The sequence below is a fragment of the Carcharodon carcharias genome, chromosome 3, assembly GCF_017639515.1.
Source record: "Carcharodon carcharias isolate sCarCar2 chromosome 3, sCarCar2.pri, whole genome shotgun sequence".
Classification (NCBI taxonomy): domain Eukaryota; kingdom Metazoa; phylum Chordata; class Chondrichthyes; order Lamniformes; family Lamnidae; genus Carcharodon; species Carcharodon carcharias.
Window position 1 is genome coordinate 26289730 of NC_054469.1, and position 23207 is coordinate 26312936.

At 41.2% G+C, this 23207-nt stretch overlaps 1 protein-coding gene across 1 annotated transcript in view; it reads right to left on the reverse strand.

Moving 5' to 3' along the window:
- rheb (Ras homolog, mTORC1 binding) overlaps positions 1 to 23207 on the reverse strand; it is a 116096-nt gene that overhangs the window by 60187 nt on the left and 32702 nt on the right. Inside the window, exon 2 of the mRNA XM_041184297.1 lies at positions 6858 to 6929. Within this exon, the coding sequence (XP_041040231.1) occupies positions 6858 to 6929 (72 nt within the window). The remainder of the gene's footprint in view (positions 1 to 6857; positions 6930 to 23207) is intronic.

Consider the following 23207-nt stretch of genomic DNA (forward strand, 5'->3'; position numbering starts at 1 on the left):
AGATGAAAGGATTTAACGGAGAAACTGACCTGCTACTTTTAAACTCAAGTCATTATGTTACTGCCATAAACAGTTAGAAACAGTCAAATATACTTCAAAAGGAAATGAAGTGGTTAGATCCTGACTATCATTCTTGGGTTTGACTGCTTGGTTGAGATTCCCTTTCTCTGGATAGTTGCTAGGTTACAAATCGACACCAGATTTAATTCTTGTTCAGTGAATCAAACTCAGCGGGTGAACTGAAATGGCAATTTATCACAGCTTCCCCCTCACTAAAATGAATCAGACCGAATTAGAAAGCCGCAATGTACAAGTTGATCTGGTTCTGAAACATAATTCTTCTTGGAGTCGTGACAGCATATTGTCAATAACAAAGACTAAAAAGTTTCCAAAAACACAAGATTATGCTTTATCACTGTTATACCATTTTCTAGGTTTTCATTAGTTCATCTTTCAGTCCAATTAATCGGGGAACATTATACCAAAAAAATTACTGCTGTATTGCTCTTTATTAGGATTTCTGTTTTCCCTTCCCCAGCTAACTTAATTATGAGTGCCAGTCTCAAAGTGCCAAAAAAAAACCTACAAGGTTAATCTTTAGAACTGTCTGAAGGCATCAAATAGCTTCTTGGTGTTATTTTGCCTAGCATTGTCATCAAGCTTCAAATGTCCAACTAAACTAGCTTTGCCTCTTTCATTCTTTGCCTGGTGAAATTATAGCTGAGCTGACCAATATACAGATAGCTTAAATGAAAGATTAATGATCAGCTTGACATTTAATTTTGCTTTTATCCTCTCCTGAAAACTCTAACCCCTTGCTGCACTACAGATCCACATGGATTGGGCACATTCCAATTGGCCACCACTTGTAAAACTGCATGTTCATACATGAGGAGGGTCAAAAAGATACTTGACCACAGCAGAGTCTAAACCAGATTTTATCCATCCATGGGTGCCATGCTATGGTCACGGGACATTTATTTGGAACAAGAATCTAAAATTTACACATCAATAGGTCTCAAAAGATAGTTGTACTATTCTCTTATATGGTAAACTGAAAGATCAACAGGAGATGAAATTATAAATTTAATACGATACAGGATCACTAAAGGACAAGAGCTCTACTTGTCAAAAACACAGCCTTGGACAACAAAACAGCTAAGGGGTAGCCTAAAACTAAGAGGCAACACATACAAGACTGGCACAGATCCAAGTGAACGAGAGAGAAACAAAGAACAGGAATGGGTGATGAAAAAGGAGATACAAAAAGGGACTTTGAAAAGAAACTGACAAGGGTTATCAAAACCAACATGCAAAAAACTTACAATCATATTCAGAAAAAATAGGGTGGTCAGGAGCAATGTGGAACCCCGGAAAACTAATAATGATATAAATGAAACTAAGGAGACACAGAATGTCAGGCATTTTGAATAATTAATTTACACTAATGTTTACAGCAAAGGAAGAGGCCAGAATTCCAGGCATCCCAAGGAAACTTATATTGTATCAGGAACACTGATTCACCAAAATTAGCACAAGCAATATAACAATAAAGAAGAAAATAATGGCAGACTGACACACCCCACCCAGATATTTTCATCCCAAAGGTTTAAAGTATGTGAGAACATTGCGTATGCCCTAACCTGACTCAGGAACGGTTCCTTTAGATTGGAAATTGATAGAGTTAATAGTGGAGTGACATGCAAAGGAAAACCAAGGAATTATAGGCCAGTTAGTATAACGTCTGTTGTTGGGAAATTATTAGAGCCCAGAATTAAAGATGGCTGAACACCTGATTAAAAATTTTGAAGAGGTGTCTGAAGTAGTGGACAGGGGAATGTCTATAGATGTAGAAGGCATTCAATGAAGTGCCTCGTGAAAGACTTAACTTTGTAAGCTTGATGTCATCCAAATCTCTGAATAACCACGTCTTAACTTGCAGCAAGTCCCTTCCCCTATCACTCCAGTGCTCGCTGACCCACATGGACTTCTGGCCAAGGAACATCTTTATTTTGAAATTCTCATCCTCATTTTTAAACCCTCCATGGCTATGCCTCTCCCTAGCTTTGGTAATCTCCTGCAGCCCCATGACCTTATGAGATAACTGCGCTCTTGATATCTTTTTTTAATTCATTCACGGGATGTACACTTCGCTGGCTAGACCAGCATTTTATTCCCCCTCCCTAGTTTTCCTGGAGAAGGTGGTGGTGAACTGCCTTCTTGAACCGTTGCAGTCCATGTGGTATAGGGACGCCCATAGTGCAGTTAGGAAAGGAGTTCCAGGATTTTGACCCAGCGGCAGTGAAGAAACAGCAATATATTTCCAAGTCAGGAAGGTGAGTGACTTGGAGGGGACCTTCCAGCTGGTGATGTTCCCATCTATCAGCTGCCCTTGTCCTTCTAGATGGTAGTGGTTGTGTGTTTGGAAGATGGTGTCTAAGGAGCATTAGTGAATTCCCGCAATGCATCTTGTGGATGGTACACACTGCTACTACTGTGCATCAGTGGTGGAGGGAGTGAATGTTTGTGGATGGGGTGCCAATCAAGCAGGTTGCTCTCTCCTGGATGGTGTCAGCTTCTTGAGTGCTGTTGGAGCTGTACTCATCCAGGCAAGTGGGGAGTATTCCATCACACTCCTGACTTGCGTCTTGTAGATGGTGGACAGGCTTTGGGGAGTCAGAAGGCTAGTTATTCACTGCAGGATTCCTAGCCTCTGACCTGCTCTTGTAGCCACAGTGTTTGTATGGCTGCTCCAGTTCTGTTTCTAGTCAATGGTAACCCCCCCAGGATGTTGATAGTGGGGAATTCAGTGATGGTAATGCCATTGAACATCAAGAGGCAATAGTTAGATTCTATCTTGTTGGAGATGGTCAGTGCCTGGCACTTGTGTGGTGTGAATGCGACTTGTCACTTCTCAGTCCAAGCCTGGATATTGTCCAGGTCTTGCTGCATTTGGACATGGATTGCTTCAGTATCTAGGGAGTTGCGAATGGTGTTGTATATTGTGCAACCATCAGAGAACATACCCACTTGTTACTCACAATAAGAGGTTGTGACGGAAGAATTAGTCTCTTGGTTAAAGCTGATTTATTTCCAAGACAACTCCTCAGCACATTCCACACAAAGTGTTCCAGCTATAGCTTTTCATTCTAGTCGGTTGGGATAATTAATGCCCATCACCTATTTAACTAGCAATTGGTTTTAGCAAGATGATTGCCATATTAACACACTTCTGATGTTATGATGGAAGGAAGGTCAAGGATGAAGCAGCTGTAGATGGTTGGGCCAAGGACACTACCCTGAGGAACTCCTGCAGTGATGGCCTGGAACTGAGATGATTGACTTCAAACAACCACAACTGTCTTCCTCTGTGCTAGGTATGACTCCAACCAGCTGAGTGTTTTCCCTGATTTCCGTTGATTCCAGTTTTGCTGGGGCTCCCTGATGCCACACTCAGTGAAATGCAGTCTTGATGCCAAGGACAGTCACTCTCATCACATTTGCAGTTCTGCTCTTTTGTCCATATTTGAACCAAGGCTGTAATGAGCAGGTTATTGCTGAGCAAGTGCCACTTGATAGCACTGTTGATGACCCCTTTCATCACTTTACAGATGACTGAGAGAAGATTGATGGGGCGGTAATTGGAAGGGTGGATTGTCCTGTTTTTTGTGTACAGGGCAAACCTTGGAAATTTTCCGCACTGCCAGGTAGATGCCAACATTTTAGCTGTACTGGAATAACTTGGCTAGGGTTACAGCAAGTTCTGGAGCACAAGTCTTCAGGACTATTGTCAGAATATTGTCTGGTCCCATAGCCTTGGTAGCACCCAGTGCCTTCAACTGTTTCCTGATATCATGCGGAATGAATCGAATTGGCTGAAGACTGGCATCTGTGATGCTGAGGACCTCCGGAGGGAGCCGAGATGGATCACCCACTTGGTACTTCTGGCTGAAGATCGGCTTTTACACTGATGTGCTGGGCTCCTCCATCATTGAGGATAGGGGTACTTGTGGAGCCTCCTCCTCCAATGTTTAGTTGCCCACCACAATTTACAACTAGATGTGGCAGGACTGCAGAGCTTAAATCTGCTCTGTCCATTGCTTGCTGCTTATGCTGTTTGGCACGCAAGTAGCCTTGTGTTATAGCTTGGCCAGGTTAATCCCTCATTTTTAGGTATGCCTGGTGTTGCTCCTGGTATGTCCTCATGCACCCTTCATTGAGCCAGGGTTGTCCCCTCTCCCTTTCTTGACAGCAGGATTATTAGCCCTACAGCTTTGAAAGCCCACCCGCCATTCTTAATTGGATGTCGAGCCCACCCCCTGACCACTGATTGGCCAATTCAGGGAAAAATCAGAGGTGAATGTTTCCCACAATGTGGACTTATGGCCCCGATTTGAGCCTGATGGTGAGGTCCTGGAGCCCTCAGGAAAACAATGCCCATGGAAACTATTTTCTCTGGTGACGCAATTGAGGGGAAGGGGAATAATCTTAAAGTTAGAGTTCAGTCAATTAGGAATAAAATCAGGAAGCATTACTCTTCCATACATAGGGTAGCGAAAATCTGAAACATTCTCCCCAAAAGGCATTAGATGAAAAGTTGATTGGCATTTTCTCGGCCAACAGAAACATTTTGGTTAGGTAAGCTTATCAAGGGGTAAGGAGAAATGGAAAATAAATTACATAAATGAATTTGAGATACACTTGAGGTACAGATGTGCTATGATTTAACTGAATGGTGGAATAATTGGCTGAAAAGCCTGCACCTGTTCCCAAACCCCTTTTCTTTGCTATCATTCATCTGTTGGTTTACTGGCGATGTAATAGGGAAAGGTCAACATACTAAGTGTTTCACTTTGTTACATTAGCTGCTTGTTTGAAGCAAGTTTTATAAAAATCAAATGTTATTTTCTCATCTGCAGTTCAGCTAAATAATCTATGCCCCACTTCTGGCTGTAAATAGTTGTACATCTTGTCCCTAATTTTCATCCTGTTACCTTTTTCTCCCCACGTTTCAACTAGTACTTTCTTTTTAAAAATAATGGCAACTTATTTTCATCCTTAGTTTCCAAGAGGCTTTCACAGTCAACTTAAAGGGCATTAAGGCACCTTCACCAGAGTTGCATGCATGCCGCACCAGATTTACAGGTCCGCTTCCTTGGAGCACATTTGAGTTGAGAAGCAATTGGCTTTTTAAAGCAAATCTCCACATTTATTAAACTCTCACTTGTCATGGTGAGTAGAAATCCAACATTTGGGTTGTTTTTCATAGATCAACCAATGCACCCACTTTTTTAAAAAATCATTCAATCACTAGCATTTATAGTCCATCCTTTGAGGCACCAATCTGGTGTTTGTGCATTGATTTTAAACAATCAAATAGTTTGCTAGGCCACTTGAGAGGGAAGTTAGAGTCAACCAGGATGACATGTAAGCCAGACTGGGTGAGGACAGCAAGTTTCCAGACGTGAGAGAATAAGATGGGTTTTTACAACAATCCAACAATGTCATGGTCATTTCTGCCAATACCGGCAACCTTAGGACCAAGGCTGTGCCAGATTTCGAGTAGAGTAGAGTAGTTCAGGCCAAGCCGGGTCGGGGCAAGGGTCACTTGGGGCAGGCCAGCACACAAGCGGAAAAACGGATAACTAGTCCAGCGCTACACCATGCCAATTCAGTGCCTAGCCGAATTGTCCAGCTATGTTTTTTTTTCATTTTAGTCAATTAAAATTGATGCACGGCACATTCTAAAACTGTCCAATTTTCAGACAACTCTGGTTACTAGGCAGCCAATTTGAGACACTGTACCTATATGGGCTTTTTTACTTCCAGATTTTTCATCATTAAAACGGAATTAAAATTCTCAAACTGCCTTCACGGGGTTTATTTTGGATTATTGATCTGAGCCTCTGGAATACTAATCCAGTAACCTAAGTAGTTGTAAATAGGTTGACCAAAACAGGGTAGTGTAATTAGCTGCATAACTACAAGATACTGTCCCGTTTGGAAGCACTGTTTAGTTTAAGCAAAAAAGCACTCAACTTGATACCTAGACTAAGCTGGAATGTGAATATCACCAGAGGCTGGGATGCAAATTCAAAGTCAAAACTCATGGCTCAAGACCAGATCACTAATATGTTATGCATCCAGGCCACAGGTATGGTGCAATAAAAATATCTTCAAAACTGCCTGTATACTGCTGCTCATTTTGAGCACAATCTGTAAGATAGTCGCCCGTGAGCCAGCTCCTGTTATTTATGCTACTAAATCTGGGTCTCTTAACCAACCAGTAGCTCATAATACTAGTATTTCATAATATTTCAGCACTGGGAAGCTGGGGGGGGGGGTTTCTACACTTAAAATGCACACACAGGGAGCCAGCTCACAGATGATTGTCTCCTGCAAATCAACCGAAATAAGTGCCAGTGTAAAAGCACTTCAAGCCTTAAAACGTAGTGGAAAACTACCAGCATATTTAAAAATGCTGCCAAGAGCTCAGTTTGGAATTCTCATAACCAGGACTACAAAACCTGTATCAAATTCCACAATTCCAATCCATTGCAATGGTTAAGAAGGAAGTTTCCAAGGTACACACTGTATATTAAAATATTACTTTGGAAGCTAGTATCAACAGCTGAATCATGTAAGGTACAATTACTGTTCAGCTATATTTACCCACACTTGTTTAAACAGAAGCTTTCTCACTTACATAAGATGTTGCTAGGAAGATTAGAACAAGCGCAAAAGGAAAAAATAGGTACACATTTTTACTGTTTACGAAGAACTTTGTTCTGAAATCATGTCAAATGAGTTTAGCATAATGTGAAATTTTACAGACAATATTAAAACAGATTACTTACTGTTTTCTATTGTGGGATCATACGAGTCCACAAACTGCCCTTCAACAAACTGAATTGTCAATGAGGATTTCCCTAAAAGGGAAACAGATAAATATGAATGCCGAGTCATTTTTTCATAAAAGACTGAAGTTATGAAATATTTACTTCTAATTATTCACTTCCTGCAAGTCATGTTTAGCTCCCTGCCCCTATTCCATGCACATTTTGGCATTTGAATTATACTCTAAATTTTGTGATCCAGATCATTAAGCCACTTCAGTATTTTACAGGATTATGTACACAACTTCTTAAGACAGATTGCAAATGTCATCATGCCACCATTTTATCTTGCATTTGCTTCTAGTACACTTTTGCCATTTCTCACTGTTCACGATGAAGAGAGTTAAATGGACGGTAGCATTGTGATAATGTTACTGGACTAGTGATTCAGAGATTAATGCTCAGGAAACACAAGTTCAAAACCCACTTTGGCAGTTCAAATCCCATCAGGGCAGCAGAGGGAATTTAAATTAAGTTAATTAATAAATCTGCAACAAAAAGCTAATCTCAGTAATGGTGGCCATGAAACTACAGGATAAAAATCAAGCTTCTTCACCAAGGTCAATAGGGAAGGAAATCTGCCGTCCTTACCCATTCTGGCCTACTTGTGACTCTAGACCCACCACATTATGTGGTTGACTCTTAATTGCCCTTCGAAATTGCCTAGCAAGCCACCCAAGTTCTATCAAGCTGTACAGAAGTAACAGCATGGTAGCTGTACCCAGAGCACAAACTGCAGCTATTCAAGCAGGCAGCCATCACCATCTTCTCAAGGGTGATTAGAGATGGGCAACAAATGCTGACCTTGCCAGCAACACTAAGATAAAATGATGGCATGAACATATTTAAGAATGTTACAAAAATTTTGTACATAATCTTGTGAAGTACTGAACTATTTCAATGATCTGAATAAAAAAAGGGCAATGAGTAGAATTTATAAGAATTCGGTTACTTTTTTTTCAAAAAAAAGGAGAATTTCCTATCTGATACTAAGAAGTGAGAGTGACCAAGTTCCAGTTCTCAACTGTTTCTACCTCTAAGTCCCTTCATTTTGGGGAAGCATCTTGCCTCTGCTGAGCCCCTCTCAGAATAGCCTGGCTGAGATCTGGAACTCACTGCATGCTCACAATATTCACATCATAATTTACATTTTTCATTTTCTATTTGCACAGCATAATTTTGTTTCATACAAACTCACTTTACAAATATTTGCAACTTAGGACCAAACTACAAACAAACATTCCTCAAGTAACCACAACACCTCGGTCCATATGTACCAATTTAAATAATCTTTATATTCTTATTCATAACAACAAAACCAAAGACTTGTTATAATGTTTTGGGAAAATATTAAATCTTCCACAATGGCATCATGTAATCTGCAGTTGCTCCATCTAATATTTTTTTGAGAAAAAGTTTTATGTCCAAGCACAGGGAATGGAATCCTATTTCTCAAGAACAAAGTTCAGCATCGAATACTTCAAAGTCAAATTAAGAATTCACTAGTAAATAAAAAGGTCCCTCTACTCATCCTGAATCTCAAAGAATCTCCTTTGTCACCAGGTTTACATTTTTCCATTTCCTGCAATCCATTTAGCCTCTAGAGTGAGATTAGCAATTATTACCAAATGAATAGCAACTTTGAGCTGTTGTCTCATGTTTATTGGAAAACAGGCTGATTGGTCTAGCTTCAAACTTGTATAGACAAATAAATAAATACTGTAATCTCTCTCATCTCTCTATGTTGGGAGTGAAAGCCATAGAGGATAATGACCTTTTACCCACTGTACCATCTAGTTCCTTTTTGCTATTTCAAGCTTATTTATACCCATGACACAAACAGAAAAACAGACCAAATGGATGTGATATGGCATTTAGCCATTAAGCAGGCCTGACATCAAATTGCACAAGTAACTGTATACTTATAGAATAAGCATTGAATCCTAAATAGATCACAGGGTCGGTGTTATTCTACATAAGATTTGACAACATTTAGGTAGAACATTCTTATAGGGGAACGGTCAAGTAACTAGGACTACGGGGACAGCCTTTCAGCAAAACAGGACAGGCACAATGGATTCCATAACTTAAAAGCCATTTTTTTTATGCACCACACAAAACAAGCCAAGGGGTCCATGTTATATCCCTGACTAAAATGCTATCTACTGCAATCATCTTTATGTCCTTTGTGTTAAGATCTGATGTAAAATAACCTGACGTACTTTTGCAAAGACAAGTAAAAGAAAATCTTTGCTTGAATCAGCACTCTTGCTTATACTAGACCAGCATTCAGATCCTTGACAGTCTGAACTCAGATATATCAAGTTAGCAAACTATTCTAGGTTTGCTTTTGTAATTAAGAGGTTAGGTGATGGCATTACTAACCCTTCTTCCAGGAATATATCGCTGTTCCTTCATTGCCACTGGGACTGCAGCGGTTCAAGAAGGAAGCTCACCACCACCTTCTCAAGGGCAATTCGGGATGGGCAATAAGTGCTGGCCTTGCCAGGGATGCCCACATCCCATAAAGAAAAAAAAAATACGTGATATATGTGTGCATCTGTAGTGTCTTTCCACATATTTTCTATGTAAGTTTTGGTCATTATTTAAAATACATGTTCAATCAGCATGCCAACAAGACAAATCAAGGGCAGTAAAAGTGAACAAAACACAACTGTGAAAGTAGTGAGGGTTGTTTTCAGGGAAACCATTGAAGCATCTGATTTGACAATTTGCTGATCATGCAAAGGCTGTTTCTAACTAATGGCAAATGCATTAAGTTGCATCAACATTGTGTCCTTCTGCCTCAAAATGAAAATATACAGATAACAGTTTGTGAACGTACCATGCTTATTCACGTCTGACCAACTCTGTTGCTGCTGCAGAAATTGTTAGTTATGGATCCCACTATTCCTTACATACAATACTGGTACACAGCTAAATCTATAGATACTGAAATAATAAATATTTTTCTTACATTTTTAATGTTTAAAAAAGGCAGGAAAAAATTGCTGGTCTGAGCAAAGGGATAATGACTAAGATTGGCTGTAAATGTTATATCTACATGAACTGAAAAGTTTGTTTTTCTATTAACCCAGCATAAAATTTAGCACATTTTTCTTTGGAAGGGTAAACAAATCCTGCAACTGGTGAAAATAAAATTATAGACATTGCTGTTAGGTTGTGAACAAAAAGATCATAAACTAATGACTGTTAATTACATGACAGCAAAGCCAATGGACATTCAAGCCGGTATGACTCCTATTTGATCATCTACGAAGCAGCGAGGGGAGATGGTGGCATAGTGGTATTGTTCCTGGACTAGTAATCCAGAGACTCAGGGTAATGCTCTGGGTACAAATCCCACCACAGCAGATAGTGGAACTTGAATTCAATAAAAAATTTGGAATTAAAACTCAGATGATGACCATGAAACCATTGTCAATTGTGATAAAAACCTATCTGGTTCACTTATGTCCTTTAGGGAAGGAAATCTGCTGTCCTTACCTAGTCTGGCCTCCATAACTCCAGACCCATAGCAATGTGGTTGACTCTTAAATGCCCTCTGAACAAGGTCAGTTAGGCACAGGCAATAAATGTTGGCCCACGTCCCATGAAAGCATTTATTAAAAATCGCAACAAACCAAAATGCATGCAAGTATTTATATCTTATTTGTTATAATTGCAATGGCTTTTTTTTAATCTTATGATACCAATCTAAGAAATATTTGTTATCACCAACGATATTAAATTAGATGTCACCCACAGCTGCACATCCCGACTCAATTGCAATCAAATTCCATTTCCTGGACAGACTGTACAACAGATGTGATAGTCACTCCCGTCACTCAGCTTATCTGGCCACAACAGCCAAGAGCCAACAATACAATTTAAAAAAAAAATCTATCATACTGCCAACTGATTCTGGTCATTTGCAACTGTTATATGCTTAGTGTACTGAAACACGTGCTATAGGAAAAACCGTACTCAAACCAATGTGCTCATGTATTAATATGACTTCATGGAATCACAGAATGGCTACAGCACAGAAGGAAGCCATTTGGCCCATCAAGTCTGTGCTGGCAATTCATCTATTGCCACTTCCCTGTCTTTTCTCCATAGCTGTGCAGATCCTTCCTTTTCAGATAATAATCCAATTCCCTCTTGAATATTTCGATTGATCCTACCTCTACTGCTCTCAGGAAATGCTTTCCAGATCCTAATCACTCGCTGCGTGAAAACGTTTTTCATGTCGTCACTACTTTTTTTTTGCTAATTACCTTAAATCTGTGCCCTCTGGTTCTCAATACTTCCACCAATGGAAATAGTCTCCCCCCATCTACTCTAAACAGGCCCATGATTTTGATTACCTCTTTCAAATCTTCCCTCAACCTTCTCCTCTCCAAGAAAAACAGTCCCAACTTCTCTTATCTATGCAACTGAAGTTCCTCCTCTCTGGAACCATTCTCGTGAATCTTTTCTGTACTCTCTCTCTGACACCTTCACATCCTTCCTAAAGTTTTTATCTTCCTAAAGTGTGTTGCCCAGAACTGGACACAATACTCCAGCTGAAGCTGCACCAGTGTTTTTATACAGGTTTAACATAACTTCCTTGCTTTTGTCCCTATTTATAAAGCACAGGATGTCATACGCTTTAACCACACACTCAATCTGTCCTGCCATTATCAATAATTTAAGCACGTATTTACCCAGATTCCTCAGCTCCTGACCTGCAACCCCTTTAGAATTGTATCCATTATTTTATATTGTCGCTTTGCATTCTTTCTACCAAAATGAATCACTTCACACTTCCCTGTATTAAATTTCATCTGCCACTTATCCACCCATTCCACCAACTTGTCTGTATCTTTTTGAAGTTCTACACTATCCTCCTCTTAGTTCACAATGCTTCCAAGTTTTGTAGTCCACAAATTTTGAAACTGTTCCCTGTACACCAATGTCTAGGTCATTAATAAAAATCAGGAAGAGCAAGAGTCCTAACACTGATCCCTGGGGAACTCACTATAAATCTTCCTCCAGTCTGAAAAACTAAGCTGAAGAACAGTCTGAAAGAGTAGCTGTGAAGAGTCATATGGACTCAAAACATTAACTCTGTTTCTCTCTCCACTGATGCTGCCAGGCCTGCTGAGTTTTTCCAGCATTTTCTGTTTGTATAACCATTAACAACTAGTTTCCTGTCAGTCAGCCAATTTTGTATCCATGTTACTATTGTCCCTTTTCTTCCATGAGCTATAACTTTACTCACAAGTCTCCTGTATGCCACTATATCAACTGGAAGTTCATATACACTACATCAACACCATTACCCTCTAGTTAGGATCCAGCTAGTTGGTTAAACACAATTTGCTCTTAGGCAATCCATGCTGGTTTTCCTTAATTAATCTGCATTTGTCCAAGTGACTATTAATTTGTCCCAAATTATCATTTCTAGAAGCTTCCCCACCACCAGGTGACTAGCCTGTTGTGGTTGGGCTTGTCTATGATACTCAGCCATTTACATTTCTTCCACCAGCTGTACTTCATCCTTCTGGCAAACAAATAAAACTTCTCTCTCCAGGATCAACCCAAGTTTCGAGTAGATCTGCTGCTACAGGTTTTCCACAGTTCAAGCAAACAAAAAAATTCTAACACCCACCCACTCATCCTAGTTACAGCAATTAGGTCTTATAAAAATATTAAGAAATATACACTGAGACACTAAAGTGATCAGCCCAATAGTTTAGACAGCCAGGTCAGCGTACAGAAAGCAAATGCAAGAAAATTGGCAGAAAGGTTAGGAAGTAAAAGCCTAGGTTTTCCACCACACCCATTACAGTGGCCATTTATTTTACAAATCCTGTGTGTGCTATTGTGAAAGCCAACTTACCTTTTCGACAAAAGCAGAGGTCGGGAACTTCAAGTCCAATAGGATTCGGAGTTTCAGCGCACACATGGACCAGCAGCAGGCCATGCATGCACAATTCAGCATTTTAAGTTCTTTGGGCAGAGAATGGGCCCAAGGATGGGCAGAGGACAGGGAGAGGTCCCAGAGAAGAGTCCCAGACAGGGGCAGGAAGGGAACCCTGTTAAGTTAAGAGAGAAAGAGGCTCCAAGAAGAAAAAGGGCTGCAGTGGACAGAGTTAAGTAACGAAGGCTCAGAAGAAGCCCAGGCAATCAAGGAACACACATGAGAAGCCTGGACGATCAAAGAGCACTCAGGGAAGTCCTTGTAATCTAAGGAGGCAGAAGGAGGCTGGTGACTCTGTGCTGCTGGCCATCAAGGCAAAGGGACACCTTTTGAGCAGTAGTACTCTGCTCACTGCAGCCAAAAAGCTGAAGTTGTGCTTGTGAGTTAGTGCTCAAGTGCATATTCAGGAATCCAGGGTAACAGAATCGCAGAAGAGATGAGATTGAAAGCCTGCGAGGTGGTCTATTGTTAATACCGTGAGAATTGATGCAACTTTTGATTAGAATCTTTGAAGATGAAGACCGGAATGCCTCGTGGGAAAGAGTGTTTCAACACATTTGGTTGACTGTGTTTACTGACATCTGGGTGGGTTGTTGAGAAATCTGTGGAATCTGTCTTGGTCGCATTTTCTATTTATTGTGCAGTGTGGTGTGTTTGACCAGTTTGCCTGTTAATTCACATGTACCTCATACTCCAATATTCAGGACAACTATAAGATAGATATTGTAAATTGTTTTATCTTTCTGACCTTGTATAGTAAGGTTTATTTTTCTGTATTCAAAACTCATGGAACCTTGTGGTTTTATTCTCTTAGCAAGTGTCTTGAATCTCAAACTTTGTTGAAATGTTATTGGTTCCTAACCAAATCTTATCAAAAATTTAGGGATCTGGTCCAAGATCATTACAATATTCATACATATAGAGCACTGATTACAAATTAATTATTTGCTCCACAATATAAATGCTTGCAAGCTAGAAACAAATATAAAGAGTCTTGTTCCGACAAATTTCTAACAAAATACTCATCCCAGCATGGTACTGAGCCACATAAAGCAAGGTGACTTCAGATTTGATCCCTGGTCTATTCCAAGTTGGTTAGCTGAACTCAATCAGGAAGCAGTGGCGTTGCGTAAAACAAAAGCTTCAGTGCTTTAGGCTGGAAAAGGACAACAGAACTGATTATCAACATTCAATGTAGATACTGAAGACCTGTTCGTACCTATCGAAGTGTACACCCAAGAAAATTCATCTTCAGGGCAGGAAGGAAGAAAATGGGAAGAGGGATCATCTGGAAAAGGGGAGAGCGAGAAAATGAACTTTTAGGAAAAACCAATCTTGTCCAGTAAGTTTGCGATCCCGTCTGTGTTTTCAGGAGATCATTTCACCCACCAACCCACCCCCTCTCCCACATTTCATTTCTGATACAATATTCATTAGGGTTTTTGGGTAAATATTTTCAGGACCATATTTGGAACCATTTCTAATATAGCAAATCGCTGCAGTGAAATAAAAAAGATTAAAGCAGACAGTGAAAATAATTAATGCCTAAAGAAGCAGTTTCCCACACACAATTAGTTCTACGCAAGTTTGAACTAATTAACAGCCTTGTCACCTAAATATTGGAGAAAATGTGTCTTCTTTCAAAATTATTTATATTCAACTGAAAGGTAGCATTGAGAACCACGACAGATTTTTAACAGCAGTAAAGAGCAAATTAGAATAGATTTGTTGCCAATTCAGTACATAACCCAATAGCTGCAAAACTATTCACTTATCAGGAATTCAGGGTGAATATTGGTAAATTGTGCTGCTCAATTTCTTGCATATTTTCAATTGTGAGATTCATGCATGACTAGAATTGCTGTTTCAAAAGTCTCACTATTGCTAGTTTTAAAGCATGTCAGGGATCTAGAAATTCCACACCCATTACTCCACAATGTGAGCCTAAGATGGTCATGAAACTAACATTTTTTCACTATATTATTGCGGTTTATTGTAAATAGATTTATGGGCGCGAGTGTAGATGGTTGTGTGTGAATTAAATGAATTAGCGTCAGATAGACTGCAAGCTTGAATTTATCAAAATAAGTTCTTTTTTAATTCATTCACGGGATGTGGGCTTCGCTGGCTGGGCCAGCATTTATTGCACATCCCTAATTGCCCTAGAGGTGGTGGTGAGCTGCCGCTTTGAACCACTGCAGTTCATGTGGTGTAAGTACACCCACAGTGCTATTAGGAAGGGAGTCCTAGAATTTTGACCCAGCAACAGTGAAGGAACAATGATATATTTCCAAGTCAGAGTGGTGAGTGACTTGGAGGGGAACTTCCAGGTGGTGGCGTTCCCATCTATCAGCTGCCCTTGTCCTTCTAGATGGTAGTGGTCATGGGTTTGGAAGGTGCTGTCTAAGGAGCTTTGGGGAATTCCTGCAGTGCATCTTGTAGATGGTACACACTGCTGCCACGGTGCATCAGTGGTGGAGAAAGTGAAAGTTTGTGGATGTGGTGCCAATCAAGTGGGCTACTTTGTCCTGGATGGTGTCAAGCTTCTTGAACGAGTGCAGCTCTCACAACACTCAAGGAAGCGGGGAGTATTCCATCACACTCCTGGCTTGGGCCTTGTAGATGGCGGACAGGCTTTGGGGAGTCAGAGGTGAGTTCCTCGTTGCACACTTCCTAGCCTCTGACCTGCTCTTGTAGCCACGATATTTATAAGCTTAGTCCAGTTCAGTTTCTAGTCAATGGTAACCCCACCCCCAGGATGTTGATAGTGGGGGATTCAGTAATGATAATGCCATTTAACATCAAGGGGTAATGGTTGGATTCTCTCTTGTTGGAGATGGTCATTGCCTGGCATTTGTGTGTTGCAAATGTTACTTGCCACTCGTCAGCCCAGCATGGATATTGTCCAGATCTTGCTGCATTTGGACATGGACTGATTCAGTATCTGAGGAGTCGCAAATAGTGCTGAATATTGTGCAATCCATCAGCGAACATCCCCACTTCTGACCTTATGATCAGAAGGAAGGTCATTGATGAAGCAGCTGAACATGGTTGGGCCAAGGACACTACCCTGAGGAACTCCTGCAGCGAGGTCCTGGAGCTGAGATGACTGACCTCCAAGCACCACAACCATTTTCCTTTGTGCTAGGTATGACTCCAACCAGTGGACATTTTCTTACCAATTCCCATTGACTCCAGTTTTGTTAGGGCTCCTTGATGCCACACTCTTGTCAAATGCTGCCATAATATCAAGGGCAGTCACTCTCACCTCGGGAGTTCAGCTCTTTTGTCCATGTTTGAGCCAAGGTTGTAAATGAGGTCAGGAACTGAGTGGCCCTGGTGGAACCCAAACTAGGCGTCAGTGAGCAGTGCTGCTTGATAGCACAGTTGATGACCCCTTCCACTACTTTACTGATGATCGAGTGCAGGGCTGATGGGGCAGTAATTGGCCGGGTTGGATTTGTGCTGCCTTGTATACATAGGACGTACCTGGGTAATTTTCCACATAGCCGGGTGGATGCCAGTGTCGGAGCTGTACTGGAACAGCTTGGCTAGGGGTGCGACAAGTTCAAGAGCAAAGTCTTCAGTACTATGGCTGGAATATTGTCAGGGTCCATAGCCTTTGCACTATCCAGTGCATTCAGCCGTTTTTTGGCATCATGTGGAGTGATTCGAATTGCCTGAGGACTGGCATTTGTGATGCTAGGGACCTCCAGAGGCCGAAATGAATCAACCACTTGGCACTTCTGGTTGAAGATTGTAGCAAATGCTTTAGCCTTATCTTTTGCACTGATTTGCTGGGCTCCTCCATCATTGAGGAAGAGGATATTTGTAGAGCCTCCTCCTCCAGTTAGTTGTTTAATTGTCTACCACTATTCATGACTGGATCTGGCAGGACCGCAGAGCTTAGGTCTGATCCATTGGTTGTGGAATCGCTTAGCTATGTCCATCACTTGCTACTAATGCTGTTTGGCACACAAGTAGTCCTGTGATATAGCTTCACCAGGCTGACACCTCATTTTTAGGTATGCCTGGTGTTGCTTCTTGCATGCCCTCCTGCGCTCTTTATTGAACCAGGGTTGATCCCTGGTTTGAGGGCAATGGAAGAGCGGGGTATATGCTGGGCCATGCGGTTACAAGTTATGTTCAAGTACATTACTGCTGCTGATGGCCCACAGCGCCTCACGGATGCCCAGTCTTGAGTTACTAGATCTGTTCGAAATTTATCCCATTTAGCACGGTGGTAGTGCCACACAACACGATGGAGGGGGTCTTCAATGTAAAGGTGGAACTTCGTCTCCACAACGACTGTGCAGTGGTCACTTCTACCAATACTGTCATGGGCAGATGCATCCGCAGCAGGCATGTTGGTGAGGATGAGATCAAGTAAGTTTTTCCCTTTTGTTGGTTCCCTCACCCCCTGTTGCAGACCCAGTCTAGCAGCTTTGTCATTTAGGATTCGGCCAGCTCGGGTCAGTAGTGGTGCTACCGAGCCACTCTTGGTGATGGACATTGAAGCCCCCCACCCCCAGTCAGAGTACATTCTATGCCCTTGCCACCCATAGCGCTTCTTCCAAGTGGTGTTCAATGTGGAGGAGTACTGATTCATCAGCTGGGGGAGGGCGGTACGTGATAATCAGCAGATTTCCTTGCCCACATGACATGAGACTTCATGGGGTTTGGAGTAGATGTTGAGGACTCCCGGTGCAACTCCCTCCCAAGTGTGTACAACTGTACCACCACCTCTGCTGGGTCTGTCCTGCTGGTGGGTCAGGGTTGGTGATGTTTGTGTCTGGGACATTACCTGTAAGATGAGATGCCCGTGAGCATAACTATGTCAGGCTGTTGCTTGACTAGTCTGTCAGGCAGCTCCCCCAGACACTAGCTCCCAGATGTTAGTGAGGAGGACTTTGTAGGGTCAACACGGTTGAGAATGCCAATGCCTAGGTAGATGCCAGGTGGTCCATCTGGTTTCATTGTTCTTTGTGTTTGATAAAATTGAGTGGCTGGCTAGGCCATTTCAAAGGGCACTTAAGAGTCAACCACATTGCTGTGGGTCTGGAGTCACCAGTAGGCCAGGCCAGGTAAGGACAACAAATTTCTTTCCCTAAAGGGCACTGGTGAACCAGATGGGTTTTTACAACAATCGACAATGGTTTCATGGTCATCATTAGGCTTTTAATTCGAGTTTTTATTGAATTCAATTTCCACCATCTGCAGGATTCGAACCATGGGTCATTACCCTGGGTCCCTGGATTGTAGTCCAGTGACAACATCACTACGCCACTGCCTCCCTGAAAAAGACATTTGAAATACAAATGAGTAAACATGGATGAGGGCTTAGCATGCAGGTTGTGAAGGAAATTTGCATTTTTAGATAAGTGAAGTTGTTTGGGTTTCAAAGGGATGATAGGATGTTTACAACTAACAAGATAAGCAAGGTCAAGCAGTATGTTTATTATTTTCCCAAAGATACTGACTATATTGGCAACATGAAAAATGTTTATATTATGGGAAAGGTAAATTTCCAATGACATATAAAACAATGGAATTTACAGATTAAAGACATAGAAATATATATAAAGGAGGAGGGAAGGTTATGTAGTGTGGCCATGTAAGAACTAAAAGGACCCTGTAAAATAGCCTTGGGGGAGCCCCCAGCCACTTATGAAGATGTCTGCTGTGTCCAGTAACCAAAGGTGGAGGAATACCGTTGGAATTTCACTGCTGAGTGGGTGCTGTGGGAAACTTGATGGCGTGCCTATGTAAATTTAAAATATATTTTGGACTGGTGCCTTAAAGGGAGTGTGTAGTTGGGAGCCAAGTTAATTAGGGATTTGGGGGCTTGTTGTAGTGTTAAATAACCATAATTTTGTGTGTTTGAAAACTTTTCTTTTGTTAATAAATGCTTTACTTTAGTTTTTAAAATCTCCAAAGGTGTTAGTGGACTCATTACTTCTGAATTCAGTGTACAAATATTCTCGTAAATACAAATTACAAAACCGTTGTGATAGCATGGCCAAGTTTCCTTTGTGGATTTGGTCCGCCTAGCACACACCACCTGCCACGTCATAATACACACACCCCCCACACAATAATTCACACCTATTCTAAGAAAAGGAACCCTATCACAGGCAGTGAAAATAAAATGTATGTTGTTACTGATACCAGATTTTTAGAAAACTTAATTCAAATTCTCAAACTGCCACATGTGGGATTTGAACTCAGCTTTGGATCTTCAGGACTGTGAAATTTTTGGGAAGTCAGGGCCATTTTCAGGTCCTGACCCTGGCCGCAGCAGCACTGCACCTCCTGGGGTAATTTTATAGGAATAGACCAATTAAGAGGCTACTTCCAGGAGCACTGTTCAATTAAGGATGGTGAGCAGGTGGTAGAGGCAGAAAGGTGAGTCAGCCAACACATGAGACTGCAAGGCTGGCCAACTCTTCACTGTGAAAGCAGGAAGTGCGTTGCTGGTGTGCATGGGATGCAAGAGAGCTGGACAAAATTGAATAATGAAATGGCTGCCAGTTCACCACAAGCACTATTCCTTCCTGCAGTCTCCAGGAGATTGGAAGGAAAATTCCAAGTGGAGGACCTCAGGCTTGCCAATTTGCATTTTAAGGTGGTAGATTCGATTTATTTGTAATGACAAAACAACCTCCTGTTACCTGACGAACTGTAGACACAGCAAGGGTCCCATAAAACGCTGGTAGATCTAATTTACACTGGAAAATTGCTGTTTGCCTTAACTGGCATCTAGCCACTGCCATCGCCGCACTGAAGCTGCCTCTGGAAAAAGTGCAAGGAGGCAGCAACACATCAGGGAACATACTCTTTCTCCACGATTTACCCAGCACCCCCACCTCCAAATGCATCCCAGGTTCCTGGGAAAAGTTCCCCCACATTCTCTGTCTAGGCTAACAACAACTACAGTATGACCATATATGGTAAATGATTCTATCACTGCTTCAGATACTTACAATTCTTCCATTTCTTGAGAAGTTAACCAAAAAGCCTGAGGCTGAACTAAATTGACAACTTTTTAAAATCACAAACCTCTCATTGAAAACAAAATGAAAATCTGGAGAATAACTCAAAAATTCTTAAGCCGATGGAATGGTTGACCAATTTTTTGGTTAGAAGTGGTTTAAGCAGAACCAAATGTAACCCGAGTGCTTTGTGATTCAGTCAACCAAGCCCCCTTCTTTGTACCAAACTCATTTCAAATTCAAGTCAGGAAGATTAAATAACTGAATTTCTCTTTAAAAAAAATTGCTCCCTTGCTGCTCAAAATCCACCAGTTTAGCATCAGCCTTTGTCAATTCCAGGAACTTTAAAGAGTTGAAATTTTTCATAGGATCAGAGAATGGTTAAAGCACAAGAGGCTATTCAACCTGTCATGTCTGTGCTGGCCTCCTGATGGAGCAATTCACCTAGTGCCACTCCCTTGCCTTCTCCCTGTAGCCATGCAATTTCTTCCGTTTCACATAATGATCCCATTCCCTTTTGAAAACCTCAAATGAGTATGCCTCCACCCAGCACTCGGAGTGTATTCTAGATCTTAACCACCCGCTGCATGTCGCCATGCTTCTTTTGCCAATTACCTTAAATCCGTGCCCTCTTTTTCACAATCCTTCCACCAATGGAAACAGTTTTTTTCCTTATCTACTCTGTCCAGAACTCCCATGATTTTGAATACCTCCATCAAATCTTCTCTCAACCTTCTCTTCTCCAAGGAAAACAGCCCAAGCTTTTCTAATCTCTCTACGTAACTGAAGCTCCCCATCTCTGAAGCCATTCTTGTGAATCCTTTCTGCACCCTCTCTAATGCTTTCACATCTGTCCAAAAGTGTGATGCCCTAGGCACAATACTCCAGTTGAGGTTTAACATACCTTCCTTGATTTTGAACCCTATGTACTATTAATAAAGCCAAATATGCTGTAGCTTTATTAATCACACTCAACCTGTCCTGCCTTCAATGATTTATGCACCTAAGCACCCAGGTCCCTCAGTTTCTGCACCCACTTTAGAACTGTACTTATTTTTATGTTGTCTCTTTGCGTTCTTTCCACCAAAATGAATCACTTCACATTTATCTGCATTAAATTTCATCTTGTCCACCCAATCCACCAACTTATTTATGCTCTTTTTGAAGTTCTACACTATTCTCAAGAGTTCATAGTACTTCCAAGTTTTGTATCAACAAATTTCAAAATTGTGCTCTGATTAATACATTTCAGAAATAGCAGGGTCCTAATACCAGTCCCCAGGGGAACTTCACTATAAACCTTGCTCCAGTCAAAAAAAACTCTTTCCTGTCACTGAGCCAAATTCGTATCCATGTTGCTACTGTCCCTTTATTTCATGGGCTATAATTTTGCTCATAAATCTGTTGTGTAGTACCCTATCAAATGCCTTTCTGAAGTCCATGTACACATCATCAACTGCATTTACCTTAATCAATCTTCTCTATTAACTCTTCAAAAAAACACTCCAAGTTAGTTAAACACGATTTGTCCTAAACAAATCCATGCTGACTTTCCTTATTTAAATCACATTTGCCCAAGTGGCTATTAATTTTCTCCTGAGTCTGAGATAGGCAGACAATTTTGGCCAATTTCATAATATGACTTTACTTTAAAACACAGTGGAACTGTTCCAATGGCTCAATGCTTTAAAACAAAACAGAAGAGATTGATCTTTAGCTTGTGCAGTGCAGTGTTAGCTAATCTCGAGTCAGAGCGGCATGAGTGCCCCAGCACCCTCAACTTCTATGGAATCAGCTAGTGTTGCTGTTTCTGCTGCAAGGTGTAAGTGCAAAATTGGACTGGTATCAACTCTCCCCCATGTTCAGGTGTGCAGGGGCATACCCACTGCACAAAACATGCATGGCGCAATAGTGGGAATTTAGAGCATATGAAGCTACCCACTGCAATCAAACAATAGCTACTCCATACTAGAGTAGCTCTCTGTCATTTGAACAATGGAGGGAGCTGTTGAGAAGGACGAGGTAGGAGTTTTCTTAAAATGGCATGAGTCCCCTCTGTAGCCTTTTCAAATGTATAAAAGGAGAACTGGGAGCACAAGGTGGGTTAACCCCTTTAAAACTGGGGCTTTGAACCCCATCCACCCTGCACCCCTCATTCTTCTGATCATGCATCCCTCCTTTTTCTCTTCCAATCCCTCACCCACATTGGGAGAAGAAAAGAAAAGGCAGCCTTGAATTATATACAAAGCTGGAATTTTTGTTTGTGAAGGCTTACTTTTCTATTTGTAGCCTTGTCTCCAAGTGGTTAGATTGCAGTGATTTTACTTCCTCCTCAGCAGAGGTACTAATAGAGACAAAACAGGAATTAAAGTTTATCTTGTGGGCATTAGACTGCAAGTAGGAACAAGTTAACCTGACGTGTGCAAATCAATGAAGTCAATTCAGGAGTTATGGTGAAAGATTGGAATGTATTATCTCAAAAACAGAACACATGTATTGGAAACAGCCCAAGAGTAACCAAGATGATTCTAGGCCGGACTTATGAAAAAATGACTCAAGTGACTAAGCTTATTTCACTGAAGGCAAGGAATTTGAGATTTGGCTCATCACAATAACAAAAAGATACAGATAAGTAAACATTATTTATCTTGGATAAGTATAGGATTCAAGGACACAAGTACACAATACACAAACCTTGAACAAGGTTAAAGATTAGTCAAAAAAATGCTCCTCCCCCAAAATAATTAACTCCCAGAAAAATGCTTGATTCAGGGCCAACTGGCACCTTCAAAAAGGAGCTGAACTGATGTGTTGAGAAGCTGGATTAAAGTTTACGCAACTATATAAACACAGCTGATTTCTCTGCCTTGGCTGAACAAACTATTGCTTTTGTATCAGTATGCTAAATAAACCTAGCAGCAGCAAAAATTGAAATGCACCCCAGTGAAATCTGAGCATGGCTCAATATAAACACAGGTTTATAACAATTCCAGAATCAATCTTTGAAATGACACTCATGAATAAGCAGTATGCCATGCCAGCACAGCTGTACACAAATGCAGTCATCACAGTAATTTCCATGGATTTGTTACATATGGTTTGACTTCAACACATGACCTCTGCCATCTAAAAGGACAAGGACAGCAGACACATGGGAACACCACCACCTGGAAATTCCCTTCAAGCCATCCTGATTTGGAAATATATCACCGTTCCTTCGCTGTCACTGGGTCAAAGCCTGGAACTCCCGAACAGTGCCTTTGATTAACATGGGGTGAAAGGTTATCGGGGTAGGCAGGAATGCGGGGCTGAGGTGACATTCAGATCAGCCACAATCTTATTGAATAGCAG